General features: G+C 36.8%; 1 protein-coding gene across 3 annotated transcripts in view; it reads right to left on the bottom strand.

The window, feature by feature from the left end:
- PHTF2 (putative homeodomain transcription factor 2) overlaps window positions 1-16,843 on the bottom strand; it is a 125,068-nt gene that overhangs the window by 22,814 nt on the left and 85,411 nt on the right. For all 3 annotated transcript variants that reach the window (XM_003406995.3, XM_064289910.1, XM_064289911.1), the window contains exons 8-9: window positions 7,680-7,866; window positions 2,647-2,802 (exon numbers count right to left, since the gene is read on the bottom strand). In XM_003406995.3, coding sequence (XP_003407043.1) covers window positions 2,647-2,802; window positions 7,680-7,866 — 343 coding nt within the window. The remainder of the gene's footprint in view (window positions 1-2,646; window positions 2,803-7,679; window positions 7,867-16,843) is intronic.

The following is a 16,843-nucleotide window of genomic DNA, read 5'->3' as shown; positions in this document are numbered from 1 at the left end:
TGCCATGACTAAAGGCCTAATGACTATTTAACTGAAGTGAACGGGCAATTTCAGGGCTAAGGAAATATCTGTAATTCTTTGTAAGTATATTTTGCCAAATACTGATTAAGAGGGTCATTTTACAACTGTTAAAATATAAAAATTATTGCCTATAAATGCTTATAATTTAAACAGAATTTTACATACAATATGAGATGATTAATGGCCATTGTGAATTTCACTACAAATTGCTGAATGAAAGTTAAAAACATGAAATTTTAGAATTAATGAAAAAGAGTTCTAGTTTACCACATTTAATTTGGTTTGCTCTGTTCATTTCAAATCTTTAGACAGATAGCTAAAACTGAACATATAACCAAATTAAGAGGAGACAGATTCTTTCTTTGAATAGAATAAGCATTTACAAAATAAATGCTTTGTGCCATGCAATTTGTACAGAATCTTATTTAATCCTAACAATCTGCTGAGGCTGGTCTTATCATTTATAGATGCAGAAATTAAACACAGGTAAGTTAAATAATTTTCCTAAAATCACTTAAATAGTGTGACTCCAAGCCCATGGTTTTATCATTATGCTTCCTATCAAATGCCACCTTCACTAGATAAAAAGCTTGTCTACAAAAGGGAATAAAAATTGAAAAATGTCTGGGGAATTAAAAAAGGCAGGACAGAACAGAAAACAGGACAAAGGCTTAAAAGGAGCTGTCAGATCCTCAGGACATGTCCTCCATCCCAGATAATCAAGTAATTCTCCTACCATCTACCCAACAAGAAACTGGAGGAAGCGAACCAGATATAGTAAATAGAAGAAGAAGGCAAAAGAACCATGGGGTATTAAATGAAAGTCTATATATTGAATGGCAAGATCCCCACCTTGCCCCCAGCCCCCTTGGCACCAAAAACCATGGCAGCCTGGTATAATATCTACCATCCTCATCCTACCAGAAGACTGAATGGTTCTTCCTGAAAAATTAAATGTCCATAAAGAGTATATCTATAAATACCAGCATTTGGGAGGTTTACCACAATGGCTGGGTAGCTGCCTGGTCATCCTACAATGAAGCCCATCACTCTTGCCTAGGCACAAAGTACTTTCCCAAACAATTTTTTAATGCCTCACTCGTAAATATAAAACATCACTAGTAATCTGAAGACAGTATAGTCATTTATGCTATAAATAATAATGTAAAGGAACACTATTCATCTTCTGTTTTAATTTTACTTAAAAGAGGGTTTTTTTTTGTTTTTGCTTTTTTTTTTTAAATGCCATTTGAAGTTGATGTGAATTAAGAGGGTCAAATATTTCTGAAACTGAATGCAGTCTTAAATATCTTCTAGTTATAGGCGAAGAATTCGAAGACCAGATTTTATTTTTATGTAATCTTTCAAATCACTGAAAGATTTAAAACAATCAAGGCCTATTAGCTAATTACCAGCCTTACACAGCTTGAAAACTAGAAAATTTTAAGCAATATATTTACTTGAAAGTTAAGAAAGTGTTCTGCCCTTCAAGAATCTCAGTAGTTCAAAATATAGCTGCAAATCAAGAAAAGCAAAGGTCATAGAGTGAAAAAACCACCTCTAGGGCAAAGAATTTATCTTTAGGAGAGCAGTGAAAAAGCCCCCTGGCTCCCTTCTAGCACCAACTTAACTTCTAATCGTACACAGAGCAGGACTGCGACTTTCACAAGGTTTAAGAACATGAAACAGTTTATCAGATGATGTAAGTGAGGAGGCAACCAGTAAAAACACTGGTATTTACATCTATTTTTTTTTTATTGGCAGTCACTGAGAGAGGAAACACAAATACAGTCACCAGAAAGATTAACTAGAGATACTATTACAGAGAAGAGTGTACAAAGAACAATAATTCTTTGACTCTTAATAGCCTGAAAACCAGAAAACCCAGTGCCATCAAGTAGGCATTCATATTTCAGCACAGCAAAACCATTGATTTTTCAGAAGATTACCTCTAAATTATCAGAGAAAAAAATAATAATAATGTAGTTCAAGAAGAGTGGAAGGTAATATTTATCAAAAAGTTACATAAAGAATAATCCGTTTGCCTTGAAGCCAGATAATGGAATGTGCTGTCCTTAGAATAAAAAGTGAAAATACAACTCAATTAAATTCTTTTTTTCATTTAAATAGTTTTAAGTTTAAGATACGTGACAGAGTTGGAAAAGAGTTTAGAGAAGAATAAAAATCAACAAAGAAAAACAAAATCATAAAAGAAAAAAAACCTGAACTTAACTGGTGACAGTAGTGTGAAGGAAGTCACTTAGAATAATGAGATTGCAATATTCATGACGTAATAAAGCCTTTCAAATTGTGGAAAAAACTAACAAAGAGTGCATAGATTGCCTCTTCAGGATGGTCTTGTTTAAAAATAAACAGTGAACTGAATGTATGAGTCTTCAGAGATAATGTATGAAATGAGTGCAAATGTGTGGCTATTTATCAATATGTGTGCAGTACATGGACCTGAAACTGTTTAAAATATAAAACCAGGCCATATAACAATAAAAAATATTGATACTGATGGGAAATGTTTGAACAATAATTTCAATTGTTGAAAGAAGCTGTAATTAACATCATATGAGATATATATGTATGTACGTATATATGTAAGGCCAAAGTGTATACCTCATTAGGGTAATGTTTCTTATAATGGTGTGACTTTCTGTTCCGAAGAATGCTTTCAGAAGTCCTGTCTCCATGACGGCGTAATGGGTATCCTGTTTCAGGACCTTCCTCGCTGGAGACTTCATCAGAGACATTTGTTATTATCCTTTGAGTATCCTAAATTGGGAGTACAGAAAGAAGATTATACATAATTTCTGACAAAACCTGTAGCTTTAATACTGCAAAATTTAAAATTATACACACATATACGCCAAGCCTGTTGCCACTGAGTTGATTCCGACTCATAGTGATCCTATAGGACACAAAAGAACTGTGTCGTGGGGTATTGGATCCGACCTTCCGACGTTTTGGTTAGCAGCCATAGTTCCTAACTACCGCGCCATACCACACAGACACTACTTCAAAATACCTTTAAATGCCTCAAAATGATTTATTAGTACTCTCTGATTTTCTGAAAATATGTCATCAATCAGTGATTATACTGTTACTTTCATTTTAAATGGAATAAAGTTATTCAACAACCTTTTGTCAAATATTGTCCTATAACATTTCTTTTCATAAAAGGACTTTAAACAACTTACAAGATTAAGAAATATAAAATAGGATAAAAGAAGAACAGAGGCCATTTAAAAAAGCTGAGAAAAAAAGCTAACCAGGTATTGTGGCAAACTAATTATAATATTTTCTCAATTAGAAGATGCCATCAATTATACGACCTACCGCTGAATTCATAATGATTTAAAAGGCAGGGAGAGGTAAATGACAAGACTACATATATGCACATATCGGACAGACATTTTGTATACATCTATTTGTAAAAGACATCCAGATTTCAGCAATTCTAAATTGAGAGACTCCAGAACATAGGTTTTATTGGTATCTTCAAGTTTCTCTCATATACCTTTTGGTAAATAATACATACCTGAACATGTGTTTGAAAACTGTATGTTTACAAGCTTAACAAAAGACATATGTTGAGTGGTGACAGTGATGTGCAGTTCACATTATCAGAGAGCTAAATGCCTGAATCATCTAATATCAGAGTAGGTGATGATACATTTCACAGAAGCCCATGCTGTTCTACAGCTAGCAGTATTGAAAATATACGTACCGTCCGGTAGTCACACATATTTAACGTAAGACTAGAAAATCTTGTTCTTTTTATTTTCCTCAACACAAAATGTTAATCCTCCACATTCTTAAATATAACAAAGGTAACATCTTTAAAGTTGACCATATTTTTTTTATTGTAACAGTTATAAAAATGAACTGTTTAATCAGAAAAGTTCAGCAAAACAAAGAGATAAAAAACATTAGGATTTGTTAAAATAAACCCATGACCTCTTCAACTGTTCTTTTGGAAAAGTAAACATATTACTGTCATCCTTAACAAACACATCTTTAATAAGGATTGATTTCAGGTTAAAAAACAAACCAAAACAGATGTGCTGACACAAACATAGGAAAAAAAGATGTAATATTTCCAATAGAGAATATGAATGGTACACTAGGTTCCTAGTACAGCTTCTCGACCACTCACCTGTCAGTTTGTTATACTATGGTGGCTTGCGTACTGCTGTGGCGCTGGAAGCTAAGCCACTGGTATTTCAAATACCAGTAGGTTCAAACACAGTGGAAAGATTACAGCAGAGCTTGCAAACTAAGACAGAGAAGGAGGAGGACCTGGTGATCTACTTGGCCAGTGAAAATCTTATGAATACCAGCAGAACATTGTCTGATACAATGCCAGATGATAAGCCCCTCAGATTGGAAGGCACTCAAAACACGACTGGGGAAGACCTGCCTCCTCAAAGTAGAGTCGACCTTAATGATGAAGATGGAATAAAGCTTTCAGGACCTTCCTTTGCTGATGTGACATGATTCAAAATGAGAAGAAAAGCTATAGACATTCATTAATAATTGGAACGTGGACTGCACAAAGTGTGAATCTAGAAAAAATTGGAAGTCATCAAAAATGAAATGGAACACATAAAGATTAATATCCTAGGCATTAGTGAGCTGAAATGGACTTGTAAAGGCCATTTTGAATAGGAAAATCATATGGTCTACTACGCCAGAAACGAAAAATTGAAGAGGAAAAGCATCTCATTCATCGTGAAAAAGAACATTTCAAGATCTATTCTGAAGTACAAGGCTGTCAGTGATAGGATAATATCCAAAATCTGCAAGTAAGACCTATTAATATAACTATTCTTCAAATTTACACACCAACCACTAATGCCAAAGGTGAAGAAATTGAAGATTTTTCCAACTTCTACAGTCTGATATTGATCAAAAATGAAATGAAGATGCATTGATAATTACTGGTGATTAGAATGCAAAAGGTGGAAACAAAGGAAGGATTGGTAGTTGGAAAATACGGCCTTGGTGACAGAAATGACACCAGAGATTGCATGACAGAATTTTGCCAGCACAATGGCTTCTTCATTGCAAATACCGTTTTTTCAACAACATAAACGGTGACTATACACATGGACCTCGCCAGAGGGAATAAACAGGAATCTAATCGAATATAGCTGTGGAAAAAGATAATGCAGAAGCTCAATATCATCATTCAGAACAAGGCTAGGGTGCAACTGTGGAAGAGACCATCAATTACTCATTTGTAAGTTCAATGTGAAGCTCAAGAAAATTAAAACAAGACCACAAGGACCAAAGTATGACCTTGAGTGTATCCCACCTGAATTTAGAGACCATCTCAAGAATAGATTTGATACACTGAACACTAATGACTGAAGACCAGGCGAGTTGTGGGATGACATCAAAGACAACATACACGAAGAAAGCAAAAGGTCATTAAAAAGACAGGAAAGAAAGAAAAGACCAAAATGGAAGCCGCAAGAGACTCTGAAACTTGCTCTTAAACATAAATTAGCTAAAGCAAAAGAAATGATGAAGTAAAAGAGCTGAAGAAAAGATTTCAAAAGATGGCTCGAGAAGACAAAGTAAAGTATTATAGTGAAATGTGCAAAAGCCTGGAGTTAGAAAACCAAAACAGAAGAACACCTTTGGCATTTTTCAAGGTGAAAGAACTGAAGAAAACATTCAATGCCTCAAATTGCAATACTGAAGGATTCTATGAGTAAAATACTGAATGATGCAGAATGCATCAAAGGAAGATTGAGGAAATACACAGTATTACTGTACCAAAAAGAATTGGTTGATGTTCAACCATTTCAGGAGGTAGCACATGATCAAGAACTGATGGTAAGGAAGGAAGAAATCCAAGCTGCACTGAAGGCATTAGTGAAAAACAAGGCTCCAGGAATTGACAGAACACCAATTGAGACATTTCAACAAATGGATGCAACACTGGGAGTGCTCATACATCGATACAGAGAAATTTGGAAGACAGCTACTTGGCCAAGTGACTAGAAGAGATCCATATTTGTGCCCATTCCAAAGAAAGGTGACCCAACAGAATGCAGAATGATATTAATATCTCATGCAAGTAAAATCACCTGAAGATAATTTAAAAACAGTTTCAGCACTGTATCAACAGGGAACTACCAGAAATTCAAGCTAGACTCAGAAGATGACGTGGAATGAATGACATCACTGCTGATGTCAGATGGATCTTGGCTGAAAGCAGAGTATACCAGAAAGATGTTTACCTGTGTTTTACTGACTATGCAAAGGCATTTGACTGTGTGGATCGTAATATACGGATAACAATGGGAATTCCAAAACACTTAATTATGCTCATGAGGAACCTATACATAGACCAACAAGCAGTCTTTTGAACAGAATAAGGGGATGATGCATGGTTTAAAATCAGGAAAGGTGTGTGTCAGTGTTGTATCCTTTCACCACCTTTATTCAATCTGTATGCTGAGTAAATAATCCAAGAAGCCAGACTATATGAAGAACTCAGCATCAGGATTGGAGGAAGGCTTATTAACAACCTGTGATATGCAGATGAGACAACCTTGCTTGCTGAAAGCAAAGGGGACTTAAAGTACTTACTGACGAAGATTAGACACTACAGTCTTCACTACAAATTACACCTCAACATAAAGAAAACAAAATCCTCACAACTGGACCAATAAGCAATTATCATGATAAAGAAAATATTGAAGTTGTCAAGAATTTCATTCTACTCCGATCCACAATCAACAGCCATGGAAGCAGCAGTCAAGAAATCAAATGACATATCGCATTGGGCAAATCAGCAAAAGACCTCTTTAAAGTGTTGAAAAGCAAAGATGTCACTTTGAGGACTAAGATCTGCCTGATCCAAGCCATGGTATTTTCAATCGCCTCATATTCATGTGGAAGCTGAACAGTGAATAAGAAGACTGAAGAAGAATTGATGCCTTCGAATTATGCTGCTGATGAAGAATACTGAATATACCATGGACTATCAGATGAACGAACAAATCTGTCTTGGAAGAAGTACAGCCAGAATGCTCCTTAGAAGCAAGGATGGTGATACCAGTACTTTGGACATGTTATCCAGAGGGACCAGTCCCTGGAGAAGGATATCACACTTGGTGAAGTAAAGGATCAGTGAAAAAGAAGAAGACACTCAATGAGATGGATCGACACAGTGGCTACAACAACGGGCTCAAACATAGCAATGATTGTGAAGGTGATGCAAGACGGGGCAGTGTTTCGTTCTGTTGTACACAGGGTCATTATAAGTCAGAACCAATTCAGTGGCGCATAGCAATAACAACAAGTACAGCTTCTAAAATATTTTGGATGGTTCATTTAATGCAGATTCTTGCATACATGTGGAAATGGGGAAAGAAAAGGTAAGGTTTAACAAACACCAGTTAGAAATTCTAATGTGCTTTAACATATTGGAAAAATCAGAGATATCGAGTAATTCAGAAGGAGCCAGGTTACACTGGCAATCAAGTTTAATCATAATACTTTACCTTACATGATCTATAAAGACTCACAGAATAAATTCTGTAGAAAATATACAATTCAAAGGCAACTACTATATCTAAGTCACTTCACATTAGCTCATGTAAAATCACACAATTTTTAAATACCACACTTACTTTGCTGGGAAAGTTCCTCAGTGTTCCTGTGTTCCAGGCTGTTTCTTCTGATCGAATGGTTTCACACTGAGGTTCATAGTTTTGTACTCCAGCTTCACTGCTTTTAATGGTCTTCTTCCCATCAAGGGATACATAGCCATTGTCAGTCTCAGTTGATTTATCAATTGAATTCTTTGCTTTCTTTGATCTAAAAACGAAAATATGCAGAAGCATGTTATATGAACATAGCTTATTTTGGATGCGTTACTGATAGAAATTATGATCCATCACTAATTCAATCAGGTAGTTATTTCTCAGAATTTTAATGGCTACTCTTGTTTTTACCACAAATAATTTAGAAATAAAATATCAGATAAACATGTATGTTAATGTTCTACTTAAACTTATAGGTTTTGAAGTCTTGCAAATAGCAATTCTAAAAGGCATGACCTAACTTGTCAAATGATTCTTAATCAAAATCACCTGGTCTTTGAGCAAATTCTAGGATCAAATTTTGCTCATTTTATTATGGTTAATAATATATTTTGAAGTTTTATTTTAAAGAGCTATTTTAGTAATTATCAGGTTAAGAAGCAATTAGTGGTTTAGTTTAAATTCCCTAGTTCACTTGAAGACTTTACCATAAGTATATATGAATATATAAATAGATCGGACATATTCACTTTAATATACAATAGAGACATAGGACCTTTTGTAATATAAAAATATATGAAGAAAAGAAAAACCTGACATACGATTCTAAAGAATGGAAGAAGTAGAGATGAAGCACACAATGAAAATAAAGAAGTGCCCACTTTCACCCACTGAAAGACGGCCTGGAAAAATATTAGTAATCATGCAGCTCATAAATACCTAAAAGGCTAGAGTTAAGGATGTTCATTTATAAAAATTAGATTTGTCTCACTATACAAAATACAACATGAGAAATAATGAACAGGACATATTTTGATTAATAGGCAAATGTTTGAGAACTCCTCTTTGGAGACTACAGTGGGTGAAAGAATGGTTATCCAAACGAAATAGTTAGTAGAAATATAACATTTAGGTCCCAAACAAAATTAAAATGTGCTCAATGCAGATTAAGTCTACCATAAAACATTATTAAAAAGCAATTGTATTTAATTATATTTAAATAATTTCTCTTGAACTCTCCCCAGAGCATCAGTTTTGCAAGAAAGGACAAATAAAACTAGTATATTGCTTTCATGTAAGTGGCAAAAAACAAAAGTAGAATACACAGAAGTAAACCTTACTGAACATCTATTCTAGACATGGGTTTTTTTTTTAATGCACAGGAAAACATCTTTAACACTACAGTTAATCAGTTCAATTAGAATCTGTCTTTTAGAAGTGGAATGGGCCTTAGAACACATCTTTTTTTTCTGAATGCTATTTTTGGAAACAAGGAATCTGAAGCACAAGGATATCTAGCTAACTTTTTTAAGGTGACACGGTCAGGTAGAGGTAAGGCTGACACCAGAATACAGACTTGACTATGTATTTTTATGGTCCATTAATGGTCTGACTGAGACTGGAGGGACCCCAGAGGTCATGGCCCCCGGACCTTCTGTTAACCCAAGACTGGAACCATTCCCCAAGTCAACTCTCCAGACAGGGATTGGACAGGAATATAAGACAGAAATGATGTTGGTGAGGAGGGAGATTCTCAGCTCAAGTAGACCCATGAGACTATGTGGGCAGCTCCAATCTGGAGGAGAGATGAGAAGGCAGAGGGGGACAGGGAGTGGCTGAATGGACACAGGCAATACAGGGTGGAGAGAAGGAGTGTGCTGTCTCATTGAGGGGAGAGTAACTAGGAGTACACAGTAAGGTGTATGTAATTTTTTGTATGAGAGACTGACTTGATTTGTAAACTTTCACTTAAGGCACAATAAAAAAAAACGATAATAATAAGAAATTTTATGGTCCCACACTACCTCCAACTCCCCACTCTTTGGGAAACTGCCTGCTAGGATTTCTTCGTAACACACTCATCAAAGCCTAGAAAGTTTCCATCGTGTGCAAATAGGCCTCCCCTTCTTGACCTTCTCCAACAAAGTTCCTAAATGAAAAAGACAGACCATACTTCCCACATGTGCTACAGGGCTTTGATGCTTTTTTTTTTTTTAATTCATTCAGAACATGTCTCCATGAAGTTCCAAGACTCAGGAGCTCAATCTTATGAACTTTTATTTTCTATACGATACTCAGAGGCATGAAGAGTCTAAGAAAGGAATGAGCCATAGAACAAAGATAACTTAGGACTGGAGGGGAAAGGTAGGAAAGTGGAGAGACAGGCAAAAATAGAAAAAAAAAAAAAAAAAGGCAAGAAAAAACTTGTGACGATCTCTGCATGAGAAAAACAGTGATAGAAACATGAGTCATTAATGGTTCCCTACTGTTGTTGTTGGGTACTGTCCAGTTGGTTCCAACTCATGGCGACCCTAAGTTCAACAGAACACTGTGTGCCATCCTCACAATCGTTGTTATGCTTCAGCCCACTGTGTCAATCCATCTTGTTGAGGGTCTTCCTCTTTTTTGCCAAGCATGATGTCCTTCTCTAGGGACTGTAATTTCAGGATAACATGTCCAAAGTACTTGAGACAAAGTCTCGCCATCCTTGCTTCTAGGGAGCATTCTGGCTGTACTTTTTCCAAGACGGATTTGTTTGTTCTTTTGGCCCCCGGACCTTCTGTTAACCCAAGACTGGAACCATTCCCAAAGTCAACTCTTCAGACAGGGATTGGACAGGAATATAAGACACCAACACCATAATTCAAAGGTATCAATTCTTTTTCTGTCTTCCTTATTAATTGTTCAGGTTTTGCATGCATATGGGGTGATTGAAAATACCATGGCTTGGGTCAGACCCACCTTAATCCTCAAAGTGACATCTTTGCTTTTCAACACTTTAAAGAGGTCTTTTGCTGCACATTTGCCCATTGCAATATGTTGTTTGATTTGACTGCTGCTTTCATGGGCACTGATTATTGATACAAATAAAATGCAATCCTAGACAACTTCAGTATTTTCTCTGTTTATCTTGATGTTTCTTATTGGTCCAGTTGTGAGGATTTTTGTTTTCTTTATGTTAAGGTACAATCATACTGAAGGGTGTAGTCTTTGATAAGTGCTTTGACAAGTGGTAACTGCTTGAAATGCTTCAAGTCCTCTTCGCTCTCCACAAGCAAAGTTGTGTCATCTGCATATTTCAGGTTGTTAATGAGTCTTCCTCCAATCCCGATGCCACATTCTTCTTCATACAGTCTAGCTTCTCGATTATTTGCTCAGCATACAGATTGAATAAGCATGGTGAAAGGATACAACCCTGACACACACCTTTCCTGACTTTAAACCATGCAGGATCCCCTTGTTGTATTCCAACAACTGCCTCTTAGCCTATATACAGGTTCCTCATGAGCACAATTAAGTGTTCTGGAATTCCCACTCTTCGCAATGTTATCCATAATTTGTTATGATCTATGCAGTCGAATGCCTTTGCACAGTCAATAAAACACAAGTAAACATCTTTCTGGTACTCTCTGCTTTCAGCCAAGATCCACCTGACATCAGCAGTGATATTCCTCATTCCACATCCTTTTCTGAATCCAGCTTCAATTTCTGACAGTTCCCTGTTGATGTACTACTGCGACTGCTTTTGAGTGATCTTCAGTAAAATTTTACTTGCATGTGATATTAACGATATTGTTCGATAATTCACACATTCCATTGGATTGCCTTTCTTTGGAATGGGCACAAGTATGGATCTTGTCCACTTGGTTGGCTAGGTAGCTGTCTTCCAAGTTTCTTGGCATAAATGAGTCAGCACGTCTAGCACTGCATCTGTTTGTTGAAACATCTCAATTGGTATTCCATCAATTCCTGAAGCCTTGTTTTTTGTTAATGCCTTCAGTGCAGACTGGACTTCTTCCTTCAGTACCATCGATTCTTGATCATATGCTACCTCCTGAGATGGTAGACTGTTGACCAAATTAGTTATTAATTGTGTGTATTCCTTCCATCTTCTTTTGATGCTTCCAGTGTCGTCTTTGTTCCCTACACTCCTTTAAACATTGTGCAACATGTAGGTGTAGAAAAAGACCAAAGAAAGTTAACTTACTTGATATACTGAAAATGTCGGAAACTCAAAGAGAAGAGGGAGTTGGCAGGAGAGGTATTTATGAAGGTGTATGGAAAGGGCACGGTAATAAATTAGACTTGATTAGGAAGAGAGGGGAGAAAGGGGATGAATGAGGTGAATGAAGAATTGGTAGAACAATTAATCTGATAGGAAATGCAAGAAGAGGAATTAATTTGGGAAGAAAGATGAAAATCTTGGACCTAAAGTGCCCAGGGAACATCCTGAGAAAGATCAGCAGGCAGTAGGAAACGTGGGCTTGGAGGCCAGTAGTCAAAGTAAAAACAGTGCCTGAAATATTGGGCAAGCATACAAAATTAACCAGAATGGCTTAGTGAAAGGGGCTTAGAATCAGTAAAAACCACTGCTTTAAGGAGTAAAGGCAGGGTAAAGGCGATGCTAAGTCAGGGGAAAGAGTTCTAACAGCACTCATTCCATACGATAGGTTTCAGGTATCTTTCTCTTTCTTCCTTCCTTATTTCTGCTTTGTTCCAGTCTTCTCTGGGCTGTCTCTCCCCATCATCCCTTCAAAGTATATATAACATTATCATTAGAAAAGAACAGTAACTGACTAAGCTATAGTAGCTATCTGATGCTTCTCATGAACTAAAAGCAAATAAAAGAAAATACCACCCTCAGAGTTTACAAAGTATTTTAAAATACAAACAGGAAGCTGGACAGTGGCTGGTAATAACAGCACTTATAGGAACATCACTGGAATGAGACCACGGGGGCAGCCCATGAACCAGTCAATACTGGTGGTCTGTGTGAGAATAGCATTAGAGCAGGTTGCCAGTTGGATCAAGAGATGGGCTACATACAAAGGATTAATCAAATACATAAATATATAGAGGACAGTTAAGAATCAGGTTTTTCACTATAGAGAAGACATGAATACAGAAAGGGCCAAAGATAGAATGGCTCTTGTGATACTGTATCTGAATTGGAGCGATCAGTCCAAATTCATGGTTTACAAATATATCTAGATGTTGTTGTTGTTAGGTGCCATCAACTTGGTTCTGACTCAGAGCAACCCTATGCACAACAGAACAAAACACTGCCCAGTCCTATGCCATCCTCACAATCATTTTGCTTAAGCTCACTGTTATAGCCACTGTGTGAATCCATCTCATTGACGGTCTTCCTCTTTTTTGGTGACCCTGTACTTTACCCAGCATGATGTCCTTCTCCAGGAACTGATTCTTCCTGACAACATGTCCAAAGTATGTGAGATGTAGCCTCGCCATCCTTGCTTCTAAGGAGCATTCTGGTTATACTTCTTCCAAGACAGATTTCTTCATTCTTTTGGCAGTCCATGGTATGCTCAATATTCTTCGCGAACACCACGATTCAAAGGTGTCAATTCTTCTTAGTCTTCCTTATTCACCCTTCAGCTTTCACGTGCATAGGAGGTGACTGAAAACATCATGGCTTGGGTCAGGTGCACCTTAGTCTCCAAGGTGACATCTTTGCTTTTCAACACTTTAAAGAGGTTTTTTGCAGTAGATTTGCCCAGTGCAATGTGTCTTTTGATTTCTTGACTGTTGCTTCCATGGGTGTTGACTGTGGATCCAAGTAAAGTGAAATCCTTGACAACTTCAATCTTTTCCCCATGTATCATGATGTTGGTTATCGGTTTAGTTGTGAGGATTTTTGTTTTCTTTATGTTGAGGTGTAATCCATACTGATGGCTGTGGTCTTTCACCTTCATCAGTAAGTGCTTCAAGTCCTCTAGATATATACAGAAATAAAAGTAAATGTAAACGGACACACACACAGAGCCTAGTTCTGCGTACCAATAGCAATGATCACATCTAGTGCCCAGATCTTGGTTTCTATATACCTCTTCAATTGAAAAAATGGCTGATTCCAGGGCTGGGGCAGGGGAAGCACAAGTTGAACCTGGAGCATTTTAGTGGGTGATTGTGTCAGAATGTAAAGAAGTGATCGAAGAATGATAGGGACTTGTCAGAAGACACAGAAACTGTTTTTGCTTCCCTAGCCAAATCTAGGTCAATTTAATCATCAAAATAAGTACCAGTAATAAATTAAATAAAACAGAACTTCAAGAGTCAATCAATGAATAAAACCCAAACCGACCAAACCCACTGCTGTGGAGTTGAGTCCAACTCACAGGGACCCTAAAGAACAGAGCAAAACTCCTGGGTACCAAAGCTGCACATCTTTACAGAAGCAGACTGCCATATCTTTCTCCCTCAGAGTGGCTGGTGGGTTTGAACTGCCAACCCTGTGGTAAGTAGCCGAGCACTTAACCACTGTGCCACCAGTGCTCCTAATCAATGAATAAATAATGTACAAATAATGGAAAGTTTTTGTATTTGGCAACTGGCATGAATTGAATTGTGTCCCCCCAAAATATCTGTCAACTTGGCTGGGCCATGATTCCCAGTATTGTGTGACTGTCCATCATTTTGTTATCTAATGTGATTTCCTATGTGTTGATGAGATGTGATTAGCGGCTGTTATGTTAATGAGGTAGAACTCAATCTACATGATTGGGTTGTGTCTTGAGCCAATGTCTTTTGAGATATAAAAGAGAGAAGGGAGCAGAGACATGGGGAACTCATACCACCAAGAAATAAGAGCTAGGAGAATCGCATGTCCTTTGGACCTAGGGTCCCTAGACCAAAGAAAATTGATGACAAGGACCTTCCCCTAGAGATGACAAAGAGAAAAGGGCTTCTCCTGAAGATGGTACCCTGAGTTCAGACTTCTAGCCTCCTAGACTGTGACAGAATAAATTTGTCTTTGTTAAAGCCATTCACTGTGGTATTTCTCTTATAACAGAACTAGATGACTAAGACAGCAACCATCATAGTAATAACTCAAGCAAGAATAATCAACAGATGCTAAAACTAGAAGGTGACAGTGCAATGAGGAATGGGATATATTCACAGTCTTAAAGTATCTCCATACAGGATATTTGTTGCTTATAAAAGAAAATACAAATAAATTTACAATGGTGCAATTTGGCAGACACCATCTTAATGAAGTGATTAATGTAAACATTAATAATGGGAAAAATCAACATTGTGTGTCACCTGATAGGATGCAATGAGAAGAACAAAGTATCATGTCTGTGATATTCTGCCAAAAATGTGTAACTTGGATTTAATCACGAAGAAATATCGGACAGCTCTCCAAAAAAACCAAAAAAAAAGGCCCTTGGTTTGCTGATTTCCATGGTGTAAATACCCCAACATAGCCAATTTCTAGTGCTAACTGTAACTGATATCATGGAAAACTGAATTGGGAAGAGAGATGCATACTGAGTCCTCAGAAATCAGTTGGAGAAAGATACAGCACACCATTGCCACAAAACCAAAGTGACTGCCCTGTAGTCTTAAAAAATGTGAAGGGCAAGAGATTGAGGAATTTTCCATATGGAAGAAAACTAGGGAGACATGACTACTGGGTATGGCATGTGATCCCGGATTAGATCACTTTGCTATGAAGGACATCAATATAGAGGCAATTAGCAAAACCTGAACTGGGTATCTGGGTAAAGGACATATGGGAGTTCTTAGAGCTGTTCTCACAACTTTTCGGTTTAAGTTTAAAACGAAGTTATACATTTAAAAAGTACAAACTGATCTGTAACCTGACTAGGGTATTCTTTGGAGCACAGAGAAAATGCTGAAAGAAAGGAGAAACAGCAGAGGGGGACAGGAGCTGGCTAAATGGACAGGGGAATACAGGGTGGAGAGGAAGAGTGTGCTGTCACATTGGGTGAGTGGAGCAGCTAGGGTTACATAGCAAGGTATGTATAAGTTTTTGTATGAGAGACTGACTTGAGTTGTAAACTTTCACTTAAAACACACACACGCACAAAAAGCATGCCACACCAAAAAAAAAAAAAAAAAAAAGGAAAGAAAGGGGAAATGGCGTGGTAGCATTTACCTCCAATTCTTGCAGGTTAAGAAGGTCAAAAACTGCAGCTGTTCTAGGTAGCGTTTAGTTTTACTACTGATTGCTGGGTGTCTCATAAGCCATTAATAAATGAAGGAGGCTCAAAGAATAATATTGATTTCCCAAAAGGAAACAGGCAAGATAAACAGCATTTTGATTTTAAAATAAATAGATGTATCAAATCACCATTCCCCATCAAAAATGGAAAGCAGGATAGGAAGAAGCTGGTATTAGAGATTAAAACGCTACAGTATAAAAGGAAATGATACTTTTTAATATTATCCACAAAAAACAAAAACCAAAAAAAAGAAAGACAAAAACTACCTTCTGATAGCTACACTCAAACATAAAATACATTTACTTAGTAAAACCAGAGTTAACAATATTTTTGTAGACCAACCCAAGCACCATGAGTCACAGGCATCTGGGCAGTGACGTGAATAGTATCTTGGAAACAGAAGTCACACAACTCTACACTTGTTTCACTTATTCCATGACAGAAACAGTATTTCCTATATTGGATTTTGAATACAAAATATTTGCAAAAACAATGTGCAACTTTATTACTATGGCCAAGCCTATAGGTTTTTAACTAGCCTTCACTTTAATCTTTGCAAGATATGACCTATGTAGAATTTTCTTAAAGTACTATGCTTGACATTCAAGAAGAATTAGTAGTTCTATGTTAAAGCTACTTTTGGGAGAAAATGACCTTTAGAAATACATGCAGTATAATTACTTTAGTTCATTTGTAAGATAACTGATGACTTGGTCTTATCTGAAAGATGCAAATAAATGTGCAACCTACACCATAAATAAATCATAAAACTGGATGCATTTTTCACATGAAAACTTGAACCAAAAAGTTAACATAACTTTTAAAGGATTTGCTTAGCTCATAAAATCTCAAATCTAGTGTATCACACATGAAGACTGCCGTGTTTCTATGTTTAAAAAAGATTCTGTACTCCATACTGCCATAGAAAAAATACACGTTGGAATTATTCGTTCGTAGTCTCGACGATATTCAGAGGCATATAAACAGATCCAGGACCGAAGATGATCCTTTCAGTATTAACAGCCATTAAAAAGTTGC

This window comes from Loxodonta africana, chromosome 8 (genome assembly GCF_030014295.1).
Source record: "Loxodonta africana isolate mLoxAfr1 chromosome 8, mLoxAfr1.hap2, whole genome shotgun sequence".
NCBI classification, from domain to species: domain Eukaryota; kingdom Metazoa; phylum Chordata; class Mammalia; order Proboscidea; family Elephantidae; genus Loxodonta; species Loxodonta africana.
The sequence above is the reverse complement of the archived record's forward strand: the minus strand, read 5'-3'. Positions and strand labels throughout refer to the sequence as shown.